Genomic DNA, 20,364 nt, shown 5'->3' on the forward strand with positions numbered 1-20,364 from the left:
GCTCATGCAGTAGAGACTCATGGCTTTAGTCCCTAAGGTCCCAGGTTCAATCCCACCTGCCAATGGACCTGAGTTGTGGCCACTACATCATTTAAAAGCCAGTTGACTCTTAGCTAAGAATATAGGGCAAACATCACTCTCCCTCTCAGTGGTCTCATTGCTTATAGGTTACATCAGCAATACCCCCTAAAGCTTTTAATTTGCAAATATTTGTCCAGTACTTTCAAAGAATTCAAGTCACCTGGGCTTAAAGACAGGATGTCAGATGGCTTTAGAGGACTGGACCCAGTTTAAACTTTGAGACTGTTGTGTATATCTAGTTAAGTTCCTTCCTGCCCCCTGATCTCTGTCCGTATTGGATGTATTGCCTCACTACTGACCCAGGGTCAACAGAGGACAACCTCCATTGTAGCAAAGTGTGGCTGGCTGACTGAATGTGTAATAAGCCACATTTTACTACAATCAAAGATGAGCAGCACTCCTAAATCTCCCTGATCAGCTTTGAACTTTGATGTCCTGCTGGTGTGGGATCAGAGTTCAACACCTATTATTTCTTAGGTGGACACAGTCAGACTGCCTGTCATATTTGGTCTCTGATACATGGTAAATTCACTGGTCTATTTTTCATGGAATTGTATTGCCCAAGCAAGGGGTGCTCAGTGGGGTAAGAGTTAGTTCACTCTTATTTCAGCTAGACACCAAGGATCAAATCTTGGCTTATTCAGCAAGTGGGAATGAACCTGGTTTCCTGATCTACACCTGATTTGTCCATCATGCGGAATCTTCACCTCCATTGAGCACAATTAGCACGTTGTTCAGAAGAGGATTAGGACTAGGGGTGTGAGTGTCAGACTGTTTGTGCAGTGAATTAATTATCTGTGCCCCTCTCAAGCTAGTGCTTAGTCCAGTGGTGTTCAACAGATTGAGTGCCCATTCCAGGAACTGCTTATGCTTTTCCATATCATAGTGGCCATGTCTTTTTTTTCCTTTTTCCATTCCTTTGTCTCCTCTCTGTCTCCCTGAGCATATATTATCCTATTTTTGTTTTCTTTTATCCTAGTTTTTTCCCCCTCTGTGTTCCCTCGCTCATTAGAAAGCTACATGCACCATAGAGTTGGGGAGTCTTTAGGAAGCTCTTTGGAGCCAAGCTGTTTGTTGTGAGATCATAGATGGTTTGAGCCAGAGAGTTGCTTCCAGAGTCCGTAGCCCAGTAGTGGGCAACCTGCAGCCCAAGGACCTCATGTGGCACGTTGAGGTTTTATGTGTAGCCCATGTGACATTTACTGTTGCCCATGTGCACAGTTGCCAGATTCTGCTGATTTTTGTCCACATAGCTTTTTTTCCCCTGTACTTTTGTACAGTATTACAAAAGTGACATGCACTTAAAGCAAAGACCCGTGAAGTGAGGTGCATGCTGATTGTACATAGCATTGTGAGAGCTATGTGCTCCCTCTGCATCCAGTTGGCACACTCCACAAATTCTAGGTACTCAAGCACAATTAGCAAAGCTACTGTATATCAGGAGACTGTCTTGGTTATGACAGTCTTGAGGCCCACTAAGATGGAGGGCCACTCATGCAACCCACTCACTAGCCTAGATTACCTCTCACTGCTGTAGTCCTGTGTGCAGGAGCTACCCCTATGGATTACTCATTAGAACAGGGAGGATGGATTTCAAGAAACTACCAAGTGCTGCACCCGTAGCAGCATGTTTTTGCAGAGCATCAGACTAGATCTGCTTTCATAACCTACTGTCCAAGCTGTGTGTATTTCAGGGTGAATGTGGTCTGTAGGAATGAATCTGTTGGTTTTTGCCTTTTGTCTGGATACCCTAACTTTACCTGAGTATCCAGAAATCAACTGTTCTTGTGGTCACATTGACAAGAATAGCAGGTAATTGTCAGGAATCCAGCTCTCTTTTCCAGTATTTCTCATATTGTCCCTGAGTGTCTATGGATCTGTAGTTCCCAAGTTTAGCTTTTCAGCTCCATATAGTTCTACTGAAACATAGATAAATTCTGAGATGTTCATCCTAACCTTAATGAGAAGTCAAGTGTCAGGAGAAGCTCTTAAGTCATCCACGGTGCTTAGGAAGGCATTGAAGGAATGATCCAGAATAAGGATGTTAAGAATCAGGTAACTGACTAATCATGTAGTCAGTACAATTTGTATTGACATGATTAGTAGATAAGGGGAGGTGCTCTGTTTCTGCTCGGTCCAGGAGCTACCCCCACTGAGATTCTGCAGTTTAAATGAGTAGGATCCAGGCACACAGGCAGTCCAGCTTTTACTACATTTAAACTGCAGAGCCATAGCAAGGGTAGGTCCGGGACCTGACATGAGCTGGGACAGAGCAGTCCTGACTTGTGCCGGGTCCTGCACCTCTACACCTTAAATGTAGTAAGAGCCACCCTGCTCTTGCTACATTTAAAATGTAGAGCCTAAGTGGGGTGAGGTCCAGGAAAGGTTGACGTTGAACTAGGTGGGCCATGGGCCAAAAAGTTTGAGAACCACCAATCTAGATGTTTGAAAATGGATTTCTTAATTATTTGTTCCGTTATCTTATCTGGTACAGAAGTTAATTTCATCTGTAATTCCCTAGATTACTCTTATTTCCCTTTTTATAGATGGGCACTATATTTCCTGCACTCCTGTGCAGCTTTATTGTGCAGTGTCTTGACAGCTACCACCTTTCACCCCAGAAAGTTTTTTGCCAGTTGCTGAAATGTAGCCTATCCCCATCCTGGCGTTATTAGTTGAGATAAAATTCTAGGATCTTTGGCTCTCATATGAGTCTGTCCTTTAATGCTATAGGAACAACTTAATGAATGGAGAGCAATAGTAGGTTATCTTGTGTGCACCAGCCTAACTGGAGATCGGAGGGTGTCTAGTGTCCACTCAATGAATATATTGTGGAGGTACTGTCCTCACAAACTCATGTGTGCCTGGTAGGGCAAAGGTGAGAGCGGGATCCCAAGGAGCCCAGGATTGGGCTGGGAAACAGGACCCAGAGGAGCACACAAGTGTTCTTACATGCTCTTAGGTGTCTCAAACTCTCCTTTCCAGCTCTGAGCTGGCTGCCTTACACCCCTCAAAATATTATTTAACACACGTGTTGTCTTTACATCTATTAAAACATTCCTTTCTTTGGTGGAGGTCTTAACATCCTTTATTCTTTTGCTCATTACATTGTATCTGTTCTTCAAGCTTATTATGGGGATATACACTTGAATTTTTTTCTTGTTTCCCACAGCTAGTGCTCATTTTCTCTTGTGTGGTTTTTTTTTGTGGGGGGAGGGGGTTGCCTGTTTCTCAGCATGTATTGGAGATTGAGAGTTAGATCCCTCTGTCTACAGCGCAGTTGAAGTTTTGCTATACCGATTAGCCCAGCTGCTGCTGCTTCTATGGAGAAAATAATTTTCAGCTACAACACAGAAGTTCTTATTTTTAAAAATTGGACTTAGATTTCTAAATTAATTGCTTTAAAGTTTTTTTGCGAATGAGTGACATTTTCAAAAGTTCTTTTCATATGCAAATGAATACATTTTCTATTGGAGTCCTCAGAATCCTACGTTCTGTTGAAATTGACTTCAAGTCAAGTGATGGTATGTGAGGCAAGTCTTTGAAATTAACATAAATAATGCAGCTGTGAAGAGAAATAAGCATTTTTGAAAAATGCTCTTAGCTTGCTTAATGCAACCTCAGACTGTGCTGTGAGAAGGTGCAAATCTCTTGCCTGCTCCTTTCCCTGAACTCTGTCTGCCTATCATCTGCTCTGGCAGGATTTCTTTGAATTCTTTAGCCAATCCACAGATGAAATTCTGTGAAGTTCTTATTGATTCAGTCTCAGGCATAGATGTTTTAGACTCAGAAATGTTGTGAATTTTTATAGTACTGATCACCGTGCTATCCAAGTGTAGAATCAAAACACCAAAGCCCAGAATTAAAGGTTTTTTTCACGAGCCATGAGGCAGAGGAAGGGAATTTTGAATAAAAGGTGGGTTGTTTTTTTTAAAAACTTCAACTCTGAAGGAAGGCAGAAGGCATTCAATGCACCAATGCTGAGATTTTCAGAGGAAACTAAGGCTGTTAGATGCTGAACCCCTTTAGGCTTTTGAAAATCTCTAGTCATTTTCATGTCTCACAGGGGCTTAACTCGAAATAAGCTACACAAATTGAGCTACATCAATTGCGTAGCTTATTTCAAAATGGCTTATTTTGAAATTGGGAGTGTCTGTGCAGCACTTATTTCAAAATAGAGTACTCTTCCTCTGACTTCCCTTACTCCTCATACAATGAGGAGGATTACAGGAGTCAGAGTAAGAAGTCCTCCAGCTTGACGACAGTATTTCGACATTATTTCGAAATAACTGCCTGCTGTGTAGATGTGGACTAAGTTATTTTGAAATAATGCTAGTTATTTTGAAATAATGTTGCTGTGTAAATGCACCCAAAGATGTAAAGAGAAACTTTTGAAAGCAAAAATGAAAGGTAAATGTTTGATTGCCTTTTGACCCTTGAAAAACCTTCCCCTTATTTACAGATTTAAAAGAGATTTTTATTTTTCTATAGTGCATAGACCTATAGAGACAAGACCTTCTCTAGTGCTTCATGAAAAAGGCACGTCTAGACTGGGTTTTTTGGCGAAAAAACCTCTTCCGCAAAGAGGGTCAGAAGAGGATATGTAAATGAAGCGCAAAAATATGTTGATCAGTGCTTCATTTGCATTTCCCCTTTCAGAAGAGGAAAGCAGTATAGATGTGCCCTCTGGCAATCACTGTATCACAGTACCACTCCTGCAGTAGTTTGCAGGTAAACCTGGGCCCACTTTCCACCCCCAGGTTCCAGCTCAGGGATCTTCTATACAGCAGCCAAGGTCTATTCCCTGCAATGTGCTGCCTTTCCCCAAGATACCCCTTTACCACCTATAGCCAATCTCTTTACTCCCTTCTTCCAGTGTAACTGTAGACAACTCATTTTTGCAACTCCTCCCCTTCCTCAGCCCACCATGCCCTTCTGCTTTCAGTTTCCTGTCTCTTGTAAAAGCCCTCTCTCTCCCAGGTGAACTTCTCTCTAATTAGTTTTCTCCAGCATAAAGCTCTCCTATTTCCAACCTAATTAGCTGATTGGGCCTGGCCCTTGGACTGAGCCAGTGTGGGGAGCACGCCTCTCGTACTTCCCCCATACCTGAGCAAACTTTAGGAAAATCATATGTAAATTACTTTGGCTGCAGATCATTGTTCTTCTGGTCAGGAAGTCCATTTGTCATGATCAGTTATGTACCTACAGGACTTTTGTGGGAATACTGTGTACTGACTGTGAATGCATGGGTCTCTTTGAACTGCATTCTTGACCACTGGGTCTGCCAGATATTTCCGCTACCTTAAAGAGCATTTCCTGGCTTCTTTTTTTTTTTTTTTTTTTAAAGTTCCTAGATGTATGATTGCCTATTGTCTTTATGGCTTTCACAGCTGGCTTCATCCACTCTAATCACTTAGGGTTGCACAGCAGAAATTATAATAACTTATCAGAGCAGATTTTTTCCTTTTTAGTTTTTAATCTTTGTGATCTAAATTGGGATTTGAACTTCAGTCTCTAGTGGTTAAATGTGCTGTACTTTCACTCCCTGTGCTATCTAGCATCCTCTCCGTTTACACTTTAGTTCACAGGTACCACATTGGTGGGTACGTTAATAAACCCTAGATAACGTGGATTGCAAACCTACATTTTAAATAATGACATTACAAATTCCTTGTATTATGAAAGTATTGGTTGTGACTTCATCATAGAGGCTGTATATAAAAGCAGGGATTTAATGTCTTTTTATAAATAAAATGGCAAATCCTCCCTCATTTTTATAGTAGGAATATTAATTTTAGATTAATTGGCTAATCGAATAGTCGATAAGGGTGCACCTGGTTTTTAAAGTGTAGGAGCAGCCCCAGAGTTGTTGCTACACTTCAAAGGCGAAAGCTCTGTGGGAAGCACGGGGCCAGCGGAGGACTCAAGCAGTCCCCCCTGGCCCTGTGCTCCTGTGATGTTTCAGAGCAGCAGCACTGCATGGAGCTCAGGGTCTGGCTCCTGGCTCCAGGCTCCATGCAGTACTGATGCTTTGAAGCACCCCCTTTTTTCTCTCTCTCCCCTGCTTGCTTCCTCTTTCTGATAGAGGCAGCCAGGGGTGCAGGAGCAACTAATATGACAACTATCCGATAAGCATTTATTATAGCTACATTGCAAAAGAAATAACCTATGGCAGTGAGTCTCAAAGCTTCAGTCAGCTGATTTGGGCTTGTGCTATAGCAGTGGTCCCCAACCTTTTGGGGCTGCCAGAGGGTGGGGCCGCGCACATGCCGGGTGCCCCGGGGGGTGGGGCCGCTCATGCGCTGCACATTCGGGGGCAGGGCCACCTGTGTGCCTGGGACCAGCACTGCCCATGCGCCCGGGCTAGGTGCCACCCATGCATGATCACTCGGTGAGCATGATCCCTCGGCTGGGGCCATGGCACCCGCGGGCACCGCATTGGGGACCACTGTGCTATAGGATTAAAAATAGCAGTGTAGATGTTCCCTCTCATGATCTAATTATAACTGTAGATTCCTAGAAAGGGACCAATTTAATAGCACCCATCTCTCTAAGTACTTGAGAAGTAATTCTACCAGTCATGATCACTTCTTCCCAACTAATTTGCATGCTGCAGTCATTTGAAACAGAGATGTCAGGAAAGCAATGCTTTACTTAGTAAGGAGTTCTTGTGGTTTGTTTACTTGCCTCATATCTGTTGCTGCTCTTTAAAAGTTCCAAGGCCACAACCTAGTTCCCAGGACCATCAGTGAGTAAAAGAACAAAATCAACACATGCACTTGCTCAGTCTTCCCTTCTGGTGCATGAGGGAATGAATCGCCCCTCTCTCTATTCCTTCACTCCCCACAATCCTCCCCTTTCATATCTTTTGTCACCACCTCATGCTCTCCCCATATATGGGTGCTTCCTCACCCTCCTCTTAGCTCCTCATGGTGCCCAGTGTTCCTGTTGGTGCTGGTAGAAGAGGAGAATATGGTTATAACTATGCCAGACACATCACAGTTGTGTCCTAGGCAAATTTACCAAGTAAACTTCTATGATTTAAAAAAAATTACCTTTTGTCCCAGATAACCAAGCTAATATGTCAATTTCAAACTAAGAATTAGATATGTTCCTTACTCTTTTGTGTTGCTTTGTTGTCAGATCCTTCTACCTGGCTTGTGTGCTCCAGATACACATCTCATTGACATAAACCAGATAGTAAGTTTGAGATGTTACAAAATTAATGCTGCTTTATAAATTTGTAGTCTGCAGGTGGTTATACTGGGAGAGAGACACTAGTTGAGCAATGGTTCTGCTTGGGTGCAATCATTTGAGAGAAAGGAGCAACAAAGAATGATGCTTCAGTGAGCATACTTATTGCAAGGCAGAATAGACTGACCATCTGTTGATTTCTGATGGATGCTACCAGAAACCAGGCTTTATTATTTGTCATCAGATAGGTGAGAACTTACTAAATAAGAAACAACCTGATTATTGGAAAAATAAGGCTTTTTCTGGGATTAAAGAGGGAAGAGGGTTGAAAACTACAATGTATTGAACGAGAACAGAGAACAAAAAAATCATATTTTGTCACACAGGTCCTCATTATATGCATTGTTATAACTTATGAAATATGCCAAAGAGTTGGATGATGAACTAATCTTCTGTTTCATCTCTCTTGAGCAGAGTGACGTAAGGATAAAGTTTGAACATAATGGGGAAAGACGGTAAGTTTTGGCCTTCAATGTTTTCATATACAGTATTTCTGTTAAAGTATGCTAGTCAGGCTACATGGATGTGGACTTCAAAGGAGTTTCACATAGTGCATGACATTATGACTTTGAGCTTAATTGGGTTTCTGTTTGAAATGGCTGACTGACTAAAGAGAGTTCTTTAACCAGGGTGGGGTAAAGGGTATCTCCTGTTTGGATTCTTGAGTTCTCCCTTAGTGCTCCCCCCAAACTCCTGTTTTTCACTTTCACTTCCTTGAGGTCCTTTTTTAAAAATCCTATTTGAAGTTTTGTGGTTCTGTCTGTAGTGTTTATTGTGGTCAGAGGGGCTCCTTTGGAAGAAGGCAGGGATTTTCTCTCTCCCCCTCAACACATGCTTTTGTAGCTTAGGGAAAGAGGGAGAAGGAATCTTAAATTGAAAATCACTGGATTGGTTGATTGCCTTTGCAAACCAGAGTCAGGATAACCTGTTGGAAGTGACCTGTGTTTTGGAAGAGCAGCTGTAATATTCCTTCAGTGCCTCTGTGTTGGCATCATTGACTGGGAGAAGGGACCCATGAATGCACAGTTTTGGCAAATCCTACCAGAAGATGACATGGGTGAAAATAGAGTGCCAGTAGCTGTAGTGGAACTTATCTATGTATATTCTACCTAGAGTTACCCTCTCCTTCTTTGTTTTGGTCATAATTGAATTAACCTCTAAATATGCTTTCCAATCTGTGAACCTTACCTAAAATCTGAAGGTTAATGCCTCACTGATGTACTGCTGGGCAAAAATGTACTGAGACAGATAAGCTGGTTTGACTAGTGTGGGAGCTTTAACTCCTCCTCTTCTAGGCTCTGATTCAGTACATGCGTAGTCTCACTCAAGCCAATAGGATTACTTATGACCTAAGCAGGGATGTAAAAAGGGTTAAAAGTACTAACCATGTAATTGATTACAATTTAATCAATTTCACCAGGCCTGGGCAAAATACGGCCTGTGGGCTGGATTCAGCTCACCAAGCCACTGGATCCAGCCCACAGAAGCAGCAGGGAGCCCCAGGCAGACTCCCCTGCAGTCCCACACCGCCACTTAGAAAAATGACTGTAGGGCCATGTCTCTTTAAAAACTGTGAGCTCGGAGGGGAGAGCAGGAAAGACTTCAGTTGTAACTCCTGTACCCTGCACCCCCCCCCCCCCCCCACTCCCCATTGGCTGGCTTCTGGCCAGAAACTGGCCTGTGGGAGCTGCCTGTTTGAACAGGCAGCACACAAAGCACCATGCCCCCCTTTCCTCGGTCTCAGTTATTCACACAAGCACATGGCCAGTTGCAGGTGTAGGGCAAGCAGGCAGGCTGGCTGGCTAAAACTTTTTAAGCTCTGCAAGCATTTAGCTCGGCAGGCAAGCAGGCTGCTGGCTGGTAAGTCTCCTAGCCAGAGCCTGCCTCTGACATCTCAACCCTTTCCTCCACCCCCTTCCCCCACTCTGTATACCCAAACCCTCTGTCCCCCTCCTGCACTCATACTTCCTCCCAGATCTGGCACCCCAGTGCCCTGCTCCAGATCAGTCCCCTTCTGCCTAGGTTACAACCAAAACCCCTGTACTCCAGTCTCCTGCCCTAAGTCACAACCCCTTCCTGCCCTAGGCCACACTCCAAAACTCTACCTTTGTCCCCTGCCCTAGGTCACAACTACTGCCTTCACCCAAACTACCTTCCTTACCCCAACCAAGCTCCTTTCTGCACCCATCCTTCATCCTGGTCCCTGCACGTCCTCCAGCAATATCATGGAAGAGTGCGGCCCTCAGCTACTTTCCAAAATCTTGGAGTGTCCCACTGTCTCAAATTATTGCCCATTCCTGAGTTACACAGTTAAACACTGGTAATTTTCTACCGGCTTGGTAGCTTCACAGAGTTTAACCGATTACACTTGCAACTCTAGGCCTATGTTACACATGTTTCGAAGTACCTAGTTGAATTTAGGGATGTAATCGAGTAGTTGACTATCCGATAAGCAAAAGCTTATCAGATAATCGACACGCTAATCGACTAGTTGCTTCCCCTCCCTTGCTGCCTCTATCAGAAAGAGGCAGTGTGGGGGGGAAGAGGAGAGGGTACTGGGGGGAGCCAGCTTAAAAACTGGTTTCCTCCAGCTCCATGGGAGGGAGCAGGGGTGCAATGGCTATGTTCCACATTTGAAACCCCCGCTGGGGGTCTTGTACATTTCCGAGATTGAAATGCTGCTGTGTGGCACCCGGGGCCAGCAGGGAGTCTCCCACTGACCCTGGGCTCCATGTGGGTGCTTCTCCTTTGAAATGCACAAGAGCCCTTCAAAGGCAGAGAACGCCATGCTAGTCCTTATCGACTAATCAAATAGTCGATGGAAATCCCATTGACTATTAAATTGGTTAATTAATTTAAATTTAACATCCCTAATTGAGTAGGGGCCCTGTGCTGTGCTATGGATATATAATCACTGTTAGTGGAAAGTGGAGATTACATACATCACCCCTTTTTGTAACCCTCAATGTACTTATTTAGCTAACATGGCTTGCCTTTGGAAATAATCAAAAAGCAAAGGAATTCCACCATAAGTGGCTTTCCTCAGTCACGATCCTGCATCTTGTTGTCATGTAAATAGGTTGGTCTCATCAACTTCAGTGGGACCTTTGAGTCATTAAGGATGACTTAACTTGTTTTTTAAAATTGACTATTTAGAGTAGATTCAGGTTTCATACCTGTCCTGAGTTTCACTGCTGAATTTTATGGTTGTGCAGTAATTTTTCTATTTTTAAAACTTTCTCTCTTCCTTGTTGCTGCATGAAAGACTTTCACAAAAAGAAACTCTTCAAGGCAGGCAGTGAAATTGGCTGTACACAAAGTGCTGTACATTGTGCAAAAGAAACTTAAAATAGAGATTTTTTTTTTCTTTATTCTTTTAGCTCTGGTCAATTTATATGTTTTATAGCAATAAGAAAAAAAGTCATTCTAGCCTGAAGTGACTTCCAGTTGGCAGTGTCTTTGTTTGTGTTAGTACTTATTTTACTTAGCTCAGGATAGTGAAACTGGCTTGGTCAACTTCATTTTTCCAGTGCTTTACTTTCTGATGTCTTTGCATTATCCCTGCACAGCAGTTTGTGAGTTGTAGTCACTGCAGGAAAAGATTTACAAAACCCCAAAATTAACACTGTAAGGCATTCCCATATGTACCATTTAAGTTCCAGCAGTTAAAATGTATTAAAGTCCTGCTGTTCCCACTCTGGGGGCACAATTTATAGATATAGAGGAGGAGGGGGGAGGGTTCTTGCAGTTTAAGAACATTGTTCTCATGTTCTTAAGAGGTGGATGAATCTTGAAATTATTTCAGTTTTGTCGTAGGATTACAGGAGAAGAGAGTACTGTAGCTCCCTTTTAATCCAAGTGGCTAGTCAAAGTTCAGGTCCCTAGGAATGTTCCTGTTGGAAGTAAAAAATGATAGTGTAGTATTTTCTTTGGCACAATCTTGTTTATTTACAAGAAATGTACAAAGTCCTGTGTCTCTGAACATAGGAGGAATCAAATAGTAAAAAGTTTATTTTGTTCACAGCACCAAGAGCTCTCTTTTTTTTTTTTAGCCTGCACCCATGACCCAAAAACCTCTTCTCAGGTTTCATCCCTGGTCAACCGCCATGCACTTTCCAGCTATCTGTTCGTGTCAGACTTCAGTGTGGGAGGGATACAAAACACTGCCAAAACCATACACAGCCAAAAGCCCCTGGATGTGTTTCCACACACCTTTTTTTATCTTGTATGTGGCTTATGCTTACAGTTATGTTAATTCAGGAGTGAATTAAATTTACCAATCTCAAGGGGGTTTCTTGCAACCCATAACAAGATTTCACCCAATTCCGTGATACTACAGACAGTAGAGAGAAGGCAGGGAAGAGTCAACAATTGCATAACCCCTTTTTAAAGCCATTGGATCATACCACTCACAAAAGTCACTGTAGGAATTCAGGCATACAACACACTAATTTTTTTGATACACAAAGAGAAAATCCAAAAAGTAGCCATAGTCGTTCCTAATAGAGCGCTGACGCAATTTGGCTTTGAATGGCACACAAGAATGCTGTTGGATACAGCAGAGCCACTTTGCAACATGCTACAATATTTTGTGATACACAGTGTTGTCACAAGGTAACTTTGGAAGTGAAACCTCATAATCAGTGCTATTGTCTTTCATATCTCCTTCCTAAGTGCTTATATTTAAGGTGAGACAGAGCTCAGGGGAGCAGAAAGTTGGGTTTTTTAAGTAACATTGAAATGAAAAGCTTGATTGTATGTTAGTCTAATTATGCAGTTATGCTTGTCCCAATTCCCCATTCCCAAAGTGGTATGCAGTTACAGACAGTAAGCTTGCACTGAGAATGTAAGTGTGTGTGTTTCATTTCAGAAAAGCTGCCAGATAAAACCACAAATATTTAAGGTGGTTAGGCAGGAATGGACTCCTTAAACCCTAAACTCCATGATTTTGTGTTAGTTTAAAAACTGTGCACTCCTCTAATAGAGCTGTTTCGGGTGCCACAAATCTTGTGTGTTTTTCCGTGCAGTGTGTGTAGAATAGAAGTCTTTATAAGGGGCTTCACTGCAGCTGAGAGCCAAGTTACATTTGCCCAGTGCCAAAGTACTATAATTTCATGGATTGGTTTCTTGGTAATATGCAGAAAATGTTATTGTGGGCTGCCTTTTTTAACAAGGGCTATTTCTACATAGCTAAATGTTGTAGGTCTAGTAGTAAGGGGCTGAGGAAGCAGACTGAAGTTAGGAATTATTAAAATAAAACCACTATACAGTATACTTAAAGGATATCTAGTGGTAGTGAAATTTGCTAGAATATCACTGCTGGAGTCCAATTTCACAGGGCGGGCAAGCAGAAGCAGTACAATTTGGAGCTTTCCAAGCAACAGTGTCTCTATTCTGATCTGAAGGGATTGCCTCCAGTTAGAACAGGAGTTGAGGGGCCTACCAGGATTACCAATTAGTGTTCAAGTTGTGGCTTTTGTGATGTGGACTTCCGTCCACTAGGCGTCTCATAGGGGTAGCCATGTTAGTCTGTAACTTTAAAAATGAGTAGTCCTGTGGCACCTTAGAGATTAACAATATGTATAGTATCGTAAGCTTTGGTAGGGGGAAAAAACCCACTTCTGTAGTTGAGCTTGAGACCACTAGGAGCTCATTTGAAATGCTTATTTGTATTGGCTCTTTCAGGACTTGAGGGTGAGTCTCATATCTTTTACAATATTTTATTTGAAACATAGGAATACGAGACTTCCCATGCCAGTTCAGAGGTAACCAAACAAAATCCCACCACCTGGCCAGTTGTGAAATATTTGACACAGTGAAGTGAGGGGTGTCCTTCCTGTCCAGTGTGGTGGCCACCTTTTAAGCTTTGAAGTGTCTGCTTTGTTTAGCACAAAGTGCAAACATTTTGTTCTTTCTGTACAGCTTCTAGCACTTTTTGTTCCATGATGAGGGCTTCTAGGCATGACAATAATGCAAATAATAAATAATAATGGTGAGCATTGTCCAGCATCAGTTAAATTCAGCTATATTCGTTGACAAAAAAAATTGAGTATTGCAAGTGTTTGCATAACCGCAACAAAGACTGTACAGTCCTGGCTAGTGCTGCAGTTCAAGTTCTTGAGGGTTGGATGGCAGGGCGAACACTGCAAAGCAGTTTTTGTGAATCTGGGATTTTCACTTGTCAACTGTGCTTGTCCCCGTCTCTGCTAGAGGAAAGAAAACACTTCCAGGGAACAAGTTTACTTGTGGGAATGTTCATGGAAACAGCTAAATTTAAGCAAATGTTGGAAAATATCAGGAAGTAGCTCTTAAATTCATAAACTTGAGTATTTGCACCAGAAACTTTTATTCTAAAAGTGAAATGACCCTATATTGGCCTTCAGCAGGACATGAACTTGTGACCTTTAGAATGAAATGTGAGTCTCTACCTCTTGAGCTAAGGAAATAACTCATTTATCTGGCAGCTATAGTAGTAGACTTATCATCTTATGTGGAACCAGCCTGTAGAGGGAGATACTCTACCAGTATAATTTACATATTTATCTAATCAAGGAACAGAAACATACTGTGATGTCTGTGTCCTGTCAGACAGCTCTAACTTGTCATATGTACTCTGAATGAACTGCTTGCAAGGAAGCTATGAGCCAAGAATCCCTTGCAAAAACAAATGATTGAGAAAATCGCTCACTGTTAAAAAATAATTTGACAGAAAAGGGCAACATTTGAATGAATGAACGAACAGATTCATGTGTTAGAATTATTTACCCAGTTCTAACCACATCATTGAGCCAGTGCATCCTTTTAGTTTGGACAATCAGTGACTCTCTCTTTCGCTCTCCAGAATTATTCCCTTTGTACGACCTGTGCGATATGAAGATGTACAGCAGAAAGTGAAAACAGCCTTTGGCCAACCACTGGATCTCCATTATATGAACAATGAGGTACAGACACTTGCCAGGCAGTGAACACTGGCTACTCCAGAGACTGAATTTGAATTTAATTTCAGATAGAATCTGGAAAGCTGTTACTGTTAGCTCTGGGGAGGAAACAGCACTGCTAGCAAAAATCACCTGTCTTCTAATTGTTTGCTTTGGGAACATTGACATCTTACTTTCTCTTGTACGTGTTTTTTGGAGGGGATGGAGGGTTTCAGGGGAAACTGAAGAAATTTGGAGTAATTTCCCATTGTGTTATCCATTCCAAATGCTGGTTCTGTTGAAATTCCCTTTTGTCTCCCCTTCCCCCCACTCCAGGAACATAGAATCATAGAATCCTAGGGCTGGAAGAGACCTCAGGAGGTCATCGGGTCCAGCCCCCTTGCCCAAAGCAGGACCAATCCTAACATGCTACTGGCCTTCCTCTTTTTCCTTATCCATACTGTATCCTAAAGGATGGATTAAAAAAAAATCTGTCCTTACCAGTAATGGTGCCATAAAAAACTAAGAGAATAAGTGGATCTTCCGTGCTGGAATATGATTTGACATTCTTTAAGGCAAATTGTTCTCCAGAACTTTCCTTGGGGCAAAGATCCTGTGTCTGATAAACATGAAAGTGCAACGTTCTGTAAACATTCAGAGGACGGTGATTGCTTTTTAGCACCAGTGTGCTAGGTGCTGCACAAGATATCCAGTGAAGATAATATCTGTCCCAAAAGAATTTACAATCAGATAGAAACGGTAGACAGGATGCATTAAAGAGGCAAAAGTAAGGTGCTGGATTTTTGTTTGCTTGCTTGTTTGTTTAATTAGCTTGATTAATTTTTTGGCATCTCAAATGATAGCATCTTTCCTGTGGGCTATTCACTTTTACTTTTATCATATATACGGTGGAGTTATGCTATGGAGGAAGTATGGCAGAAAGCGGCGCACTGTGAGGAAAAAGTAGTAGGAGATAAATGAGACCTTGAGAAGACCACCTGATAAGAGTTGGTTTTAAAGATGCAGGCTGGGATGGAGCAGTGTAAGACCTTGTCTCCAGTGTAAGATGGAGGCAAGCACAAGATGTTTGGACAAGTGAGGATCCAGGGAGGCAGATCCTATTAGGTGAAGATAATTTATTGGCTGAATTTTGGATGTATGGCAGGCTGTGGGGCTATGTCTAGACTGCAAGCCTCTTTCGAAAAAGAGCGTCTAGACTGCAAGCGAAATTAGTATGTAACACTTAGAAGAGTTGGATACATTACATAACTTCCCCAGGAGTCTGTCATTTTTCCCCCCTAATGAGATGCTCCTGAGCCTCTGTGCTTAATCTCATGGCTTTGTAGCAAGGTGCACATTCTTCTTTTTATTCTCTCCCACAGGTGCTCAATCTTGTCTAATCTGTCTTAAAAACCCTGTTGTTCCTCCTTCCTACATTAGCCTGTTATCTGAGGCCACTTTCCATCTGTCCCATTAATCTTGGATTCACAAATATCACTCAGGACACTGCTGTTGTATCAGGAAGTGAGGAACCTCTTCCAGACTCTGTGTGTGTGTGTGTGTGTGTGTGTGTGTGTGTGTGTGTGTGTGTGTGTGTGTGTGTGTGTGTGTGTGTGTGTGTGTGTGTGTGTGTGTGTGTGTGTGTGTGTGTGTGTGTGTGTGTGTGTGTGTGTGTGTGTGTGTGTGTGTGATATCCACAGAGCAAATTCATGTAGAAATCTCAGCCTCTTTGCAGCTTATTCCCGTGAGGAATCTTCTGTGAGGCCAGCCAATATTGGGAAATGGGTGGGAGGAATGTCCCATGCAGAAAGAAGGCATCATGCAGAGCATTAGTAGAAATCCAAGGAAAGGATAATGAAACATTTGGAATCCTATCATATATTCTGTGTCTTCCAGTGTTTGTTTAAATTCCTTATTGGACAATACATGATAAATGTATAGCTCTACTAACTGAGTTTCTTTTTGTTCTACATTTTGCAGTTATCTATTCCTTTGAAAAATCAAGATGACCTGGATAAAGCAGTAGATCTCTTGGACCGAAGCTCAAATGTGAAAAGCCTTAGAATATTACTGCTGTCCCAGGACAGAACCCATGTAGGTAACCAATTCTGTGACATTGCAATTAAGTCAAATGCTTGAGATTTTTCACCTTGAGATCTTTGTCCCCTAGTTAAAGAGCCTTGCACTGCAGTGATACTCCAATAGGAGAAGTAATAAAAAGTAGTAAGGCTGCTCTGCTTCACGCTTCACATTCAAATAGCCTCTTTGCTTGGACTTTGCTAGTAAGTATTGGCTTAATTTTTTTCCTGGTTCAGCAGACTTTTAAGAGTTAAAAATAAGTATAAACAGTGCCTCAGAAGCATTCCCTGGAAAACTAGATCAGGTGATCTTAGTGGATTTCATTCATAGATAAATTGACTTTTGGTTTTGATTAGATGACATATACAGTATGAATTTTATAAGTTAATATTTGTTTGGCTGGATTGGACAGTATTTTGAATAGAGTAGGCAGTGTCCCTATAAGAACAAGGTCGGGCACTTGTGAGGTATTTGAAAAAAAAAATGAGTGCAATATGAGGGACACTTTGCCTGCTAGCCCAGAGAACAGAAGAGCCCGCAAATGTAAATTCCTTAATGGTCAAAACTTGATTTTTACATCACCATTTCAGAAAGCAAGCCTTACTCTTGAAGGTATAATATTAGCACTTTTTGGGGTACTGAATGCCTCATGAAATTGCTGAATGAGCTTCAGAGCCTTTCAGTCTGTAGGTCTCTTATTTGAATCCAGCCTAATTCAACAGGAAGCTGCTTCCATTTGATGGATGTCTACTTCTGCCTTTATTTATGAGCTTGAAGGTTCTTGGTTCCAATTCCCACATCAGAAACTTGCTGTGCTATGCATTGAGAGAACATGAAAACTGTCATACCCTTATTTCCTCCTGGAAGAATTCCCTGCACTCTCTCCATGCTAAGCCTAAGCCGCACTGGCAGGACTGTGAGTGTGGGAGGGTTGTTTCTGTTGTCAGTGTACACTGAGTCAGTAGTTCTGAGTGCTTCCATCAGCATTAGATTCAAAGAACTTTTTTAAAGTGGAAGTTTATGATTAAATGCAAATAGCTAATAAAACCCTCTGCAGTAAACAATGAATTCTGCGTCCCTTACCAGCCATTAGTCAGTGCTGTCACGGTGTCCTCTATTAGTTGTTTTTCCTCTTCTGCTGGAAGCAGAAGCAAATTGTTGCATCACAAGGGCTTCAGAAGGTGCCACTACTTCCCCTCTCCTCTGACTTCCTCTTCATCTCCAAGCTGCTTGACGAGAGAGCCCTGCATGGGATAAAGCAAAAGTGCATGAATCTAAAGGAGGCTTCTTGGCTGCGTGATCTCATCCCAGCGGGAAGCATTTTTTCCTGAAGTACAGGATGCAGATTTTGTTTTGATTGGGCTCTTTTCTTTTTTGGGGATGGAAAGATGGTGCAGTGGCTTTGGCACAAATGTGTCTGTAAAACTAATTAGTTTCTCTGCACCCGCTGTGACTTTTTTGGTGACAATATTTGTATTCGTTTAATATTGTCACTTGCCAGTTGCAATATGATATACCCCTTATCTTCTTTGAAACTCTTAGCCTTTGATTCTTTCTAACAGTACAAATGCTGATGGTAAGAACTGCTATAGCCCATTACCGGTATAAATAAACCGGTAGAGAGGATTGAGTAGTAGGGCTAGATCCTTACCAGTGTTACACCAATAACTGCATTGGAGTTTACTGGTTTAATCTCCCTTCCATTGAATATACAGCCTCACAAGATCTTATGAACTAGATTTGTCTGTATCAAACTTCAGTCAGATGTATTGGTGGCATTCTTAGTATGGTTATCTATTCCTATTGAGTCATCTGTGCCCTTCACTCTTGCTGTCCCTTCTGTCCCCAAAAACCATACTCTTCATGTTCCTTGAATAGCTGGGTAGATACATGGTTGGATTTTTCAGAAGGTCTCAGATTCGGCCCAACTATACTCCCTCTTTTTTCACCTTAAACTCAAGCCATTCCTTGTTAATATTTTCCATGCTGTGTATGGTAACATAAGCTACAGTGGCTGGGTAGTTATGATACTCAACTACAATCCTGAAGTTTGTGGGTTCAAGTCTCCCACCTCCCATTCATCCTGTTGCAAAATGGATACCAGATCTATTGTTAGGGCAGTGAAAGATGGCCTGCTGTAATGCTGGCCTCATCACTTCCTTGTGTATCATTGGCTGTGAGATGGCTTAAACCTGTCAGCCCAATAAACCATTGGCTTGGATGGTTTGATTTTAATCATAAAATACTAGGACTGGAAGGAACCTCGAGAGGTCATCGAGTCTAGTCCCCTGCATACTAGCCTCATCAGGTTTTTATATACTGGTTACACACTGCAGTGTTCATAGTCTTCTAATGTAAAATGAACCACTCAAAAGATTGCCTGTGAGAATATAAAGATAGGTTTGCACTGCATATGCATTAATTATGTGGTCACATACTGGTTTTCCTCAGGACTAATGCTTCATTCAGAGGTCAGATGGTTGCTCATAAGAGCTCTTCCTCACTTGTTGCAGAAGTTGGAAGGTGTATATCAGGCAGGGGATTTCAGGCAGAGAAAGAATGGTCTCAAATTTAAGGAAGTTGAAATTTTCTTGGTAAAGTGAATTTGATCCCTGCTTCTCCAGAAGAATTCCTGAATGATGCTAAGTAAGATGCTTTAACCCAACTTCTCCTATGTGGTCACTTACTGTGTTCTCATTTTCTGTATCCCCAGCTTGGTACCTGGGATCTAATCAGCAGAAATATTGATTACACACAGCTGCAGCTGAAGGCTATGACCATATAAATTGCTATGTTAATGCCAAGTATCTGACAGATCAGATTCTGTGTCTCAAAAAGAGTGCCTGTTGAATTAGTGGACACTTTTTATCTTATTTTTTCCATGCTTCAGTTTCCCATTTATGAATAATATCCTCACGTCACATTGATGTGACTAAGTTAGTATTTATGAAGCACTCAGATACTATAGTGATAAGCACCATAGAAAAGGCCACAAGGAAATTAAAATTCTGCCCTCCGAGCAGTATTTGAATACTGTGCTATAAGTCCTGGAGTGACACCAATGAACAATGAGGTTAAAATAAAATATTTAATAAGTTACTCCATCTATTCTTTGACTAACTTAGAGGTCCTTTGGAAAAAATAATGTGTAATTAAAGACTATCATAATGCACATGTGCAAGGGGGCTGGATTCAGGTTAGCCAAGCAATCTTAAGTCTGACATTTCCTAACTTATGTGTTTGATTATGTAATGTTAATGTAGATTTTTGTGTGCAATTTCCTGTCTTTAAAAAAAAAAAAAAAAAAAAAAAAACCTCCATGTGGAATCATAGACATGGTTTGGCTGCAGGATTGGAACCTTTAAATCCATAGCTTAGCCTCTGGCACTTGAGTTGGTGGAGTAACTGATAACAATACTAAGTTGTCATCCTCTGTAGTTACTAAAGTGAGGACAAGATATAGTTTAGGAGATCTCCAGGTCATCCAGTCTCACCTGTGTATTACAGCCTACTAAACACCATCCAGCCACCCCCACACCAGATTCATCAGGCAGAACTAAATCAACGTATTTAGCCCTCATACACTTTGCCAGTGGGCTCAAACATTGGCTGACACTAAAGGAATGGGCAACATTTGGTTCCATTTCAGATTGTGAGGAGGAAAGTTCTCTAGTAGTCGGATACGTCTGCACCTGTTTCATCCTCTAATTGGGAAGCTTGACCTGTTGTTACATGTATTGTTCCTTCTCTCTGCATGAACACTTCAGTCTTCAGGGCTGTCCTCCATGCACCTTCTTGCTAACAGTAAAATTCATACTTTAGAAAATGTGTTCAGGCTGCTCAAATTTCTGCTTTCTTGTCTCTCCCAACAGACTAGTTCTTCACCACATTCGGGGCTGCCAAAACAAGTCAGGATCAAAACTTCCCAATCTGTGGGGGATGTGAACACAGCCTACCAACCACCAGAGCCCAGAAATAGGCACCTGTCTGTCAGTGAGTATTTCTCTGCATTTTCCAAACATCTTCATCTTCT

The 20,364-nt window shown here is 41.9% G+C and overlaps 1 protein-coding gene across 5 annotated transcripts in view; it reads left to right on the forward strand.

Annotated features, from left to right (window-relative positions):
• MAP3K3 (mitogen-activated protein kinase kinase kinase 3) overlaps positions 1 to 20,364 on the forward strand; it is a 62,056-nt gene that overhangs the window by 15,463 nt on the left and 26,229 nt on the right. For 2 of the 5 annotated variants that reach the window (XM_075911503.1, XM_025185980.2), the window contains exons 4-8: positions 7,225 to 7,281; positions 7,747 to 7,790; positions 14,177 to 14,276; positions 16,233 to 16,346; positions 20,204 to 20,324. In XM_075911503.1, coding sequence (XP_075767618.1) covers positions 7,225 to 7,281; positions 7,747 to 7,790; positions 14,177 to 14,276; positions 16,233 to 16,346; positions 20,204 to 20,324 — 436 coding nt within the window. The remainder of the gene's footprint in view (positions 1 to 7,224; positions 7,282 to 7,746; positions 7,791 to 14,176; positions 14,277 to 16,232; positions 16,347 to 20,203; positions 20,325 to 20,364) is intronic. The other 3 variants (XM_025185981.2, XM_006125749.4, XM_006125750.4) reach the window with 3 other exon arrangements.

The sequence above is a fragment of the Pelodiscus sinensis genome, chromosome 29 (assembly GCF_049634645.1).
Source record: "Pelodiscus sinensis isolate JC-2024 chromosome 29, ASM4963464v1, whole genome shotgun sequence".
NCBI classification, from domain to species: domain Eukaryota; kingdom Metazoa; phylum Chordata; order Testudines; family Trionychidae; genus Pelodiscus; species Pelodiscus sinensis.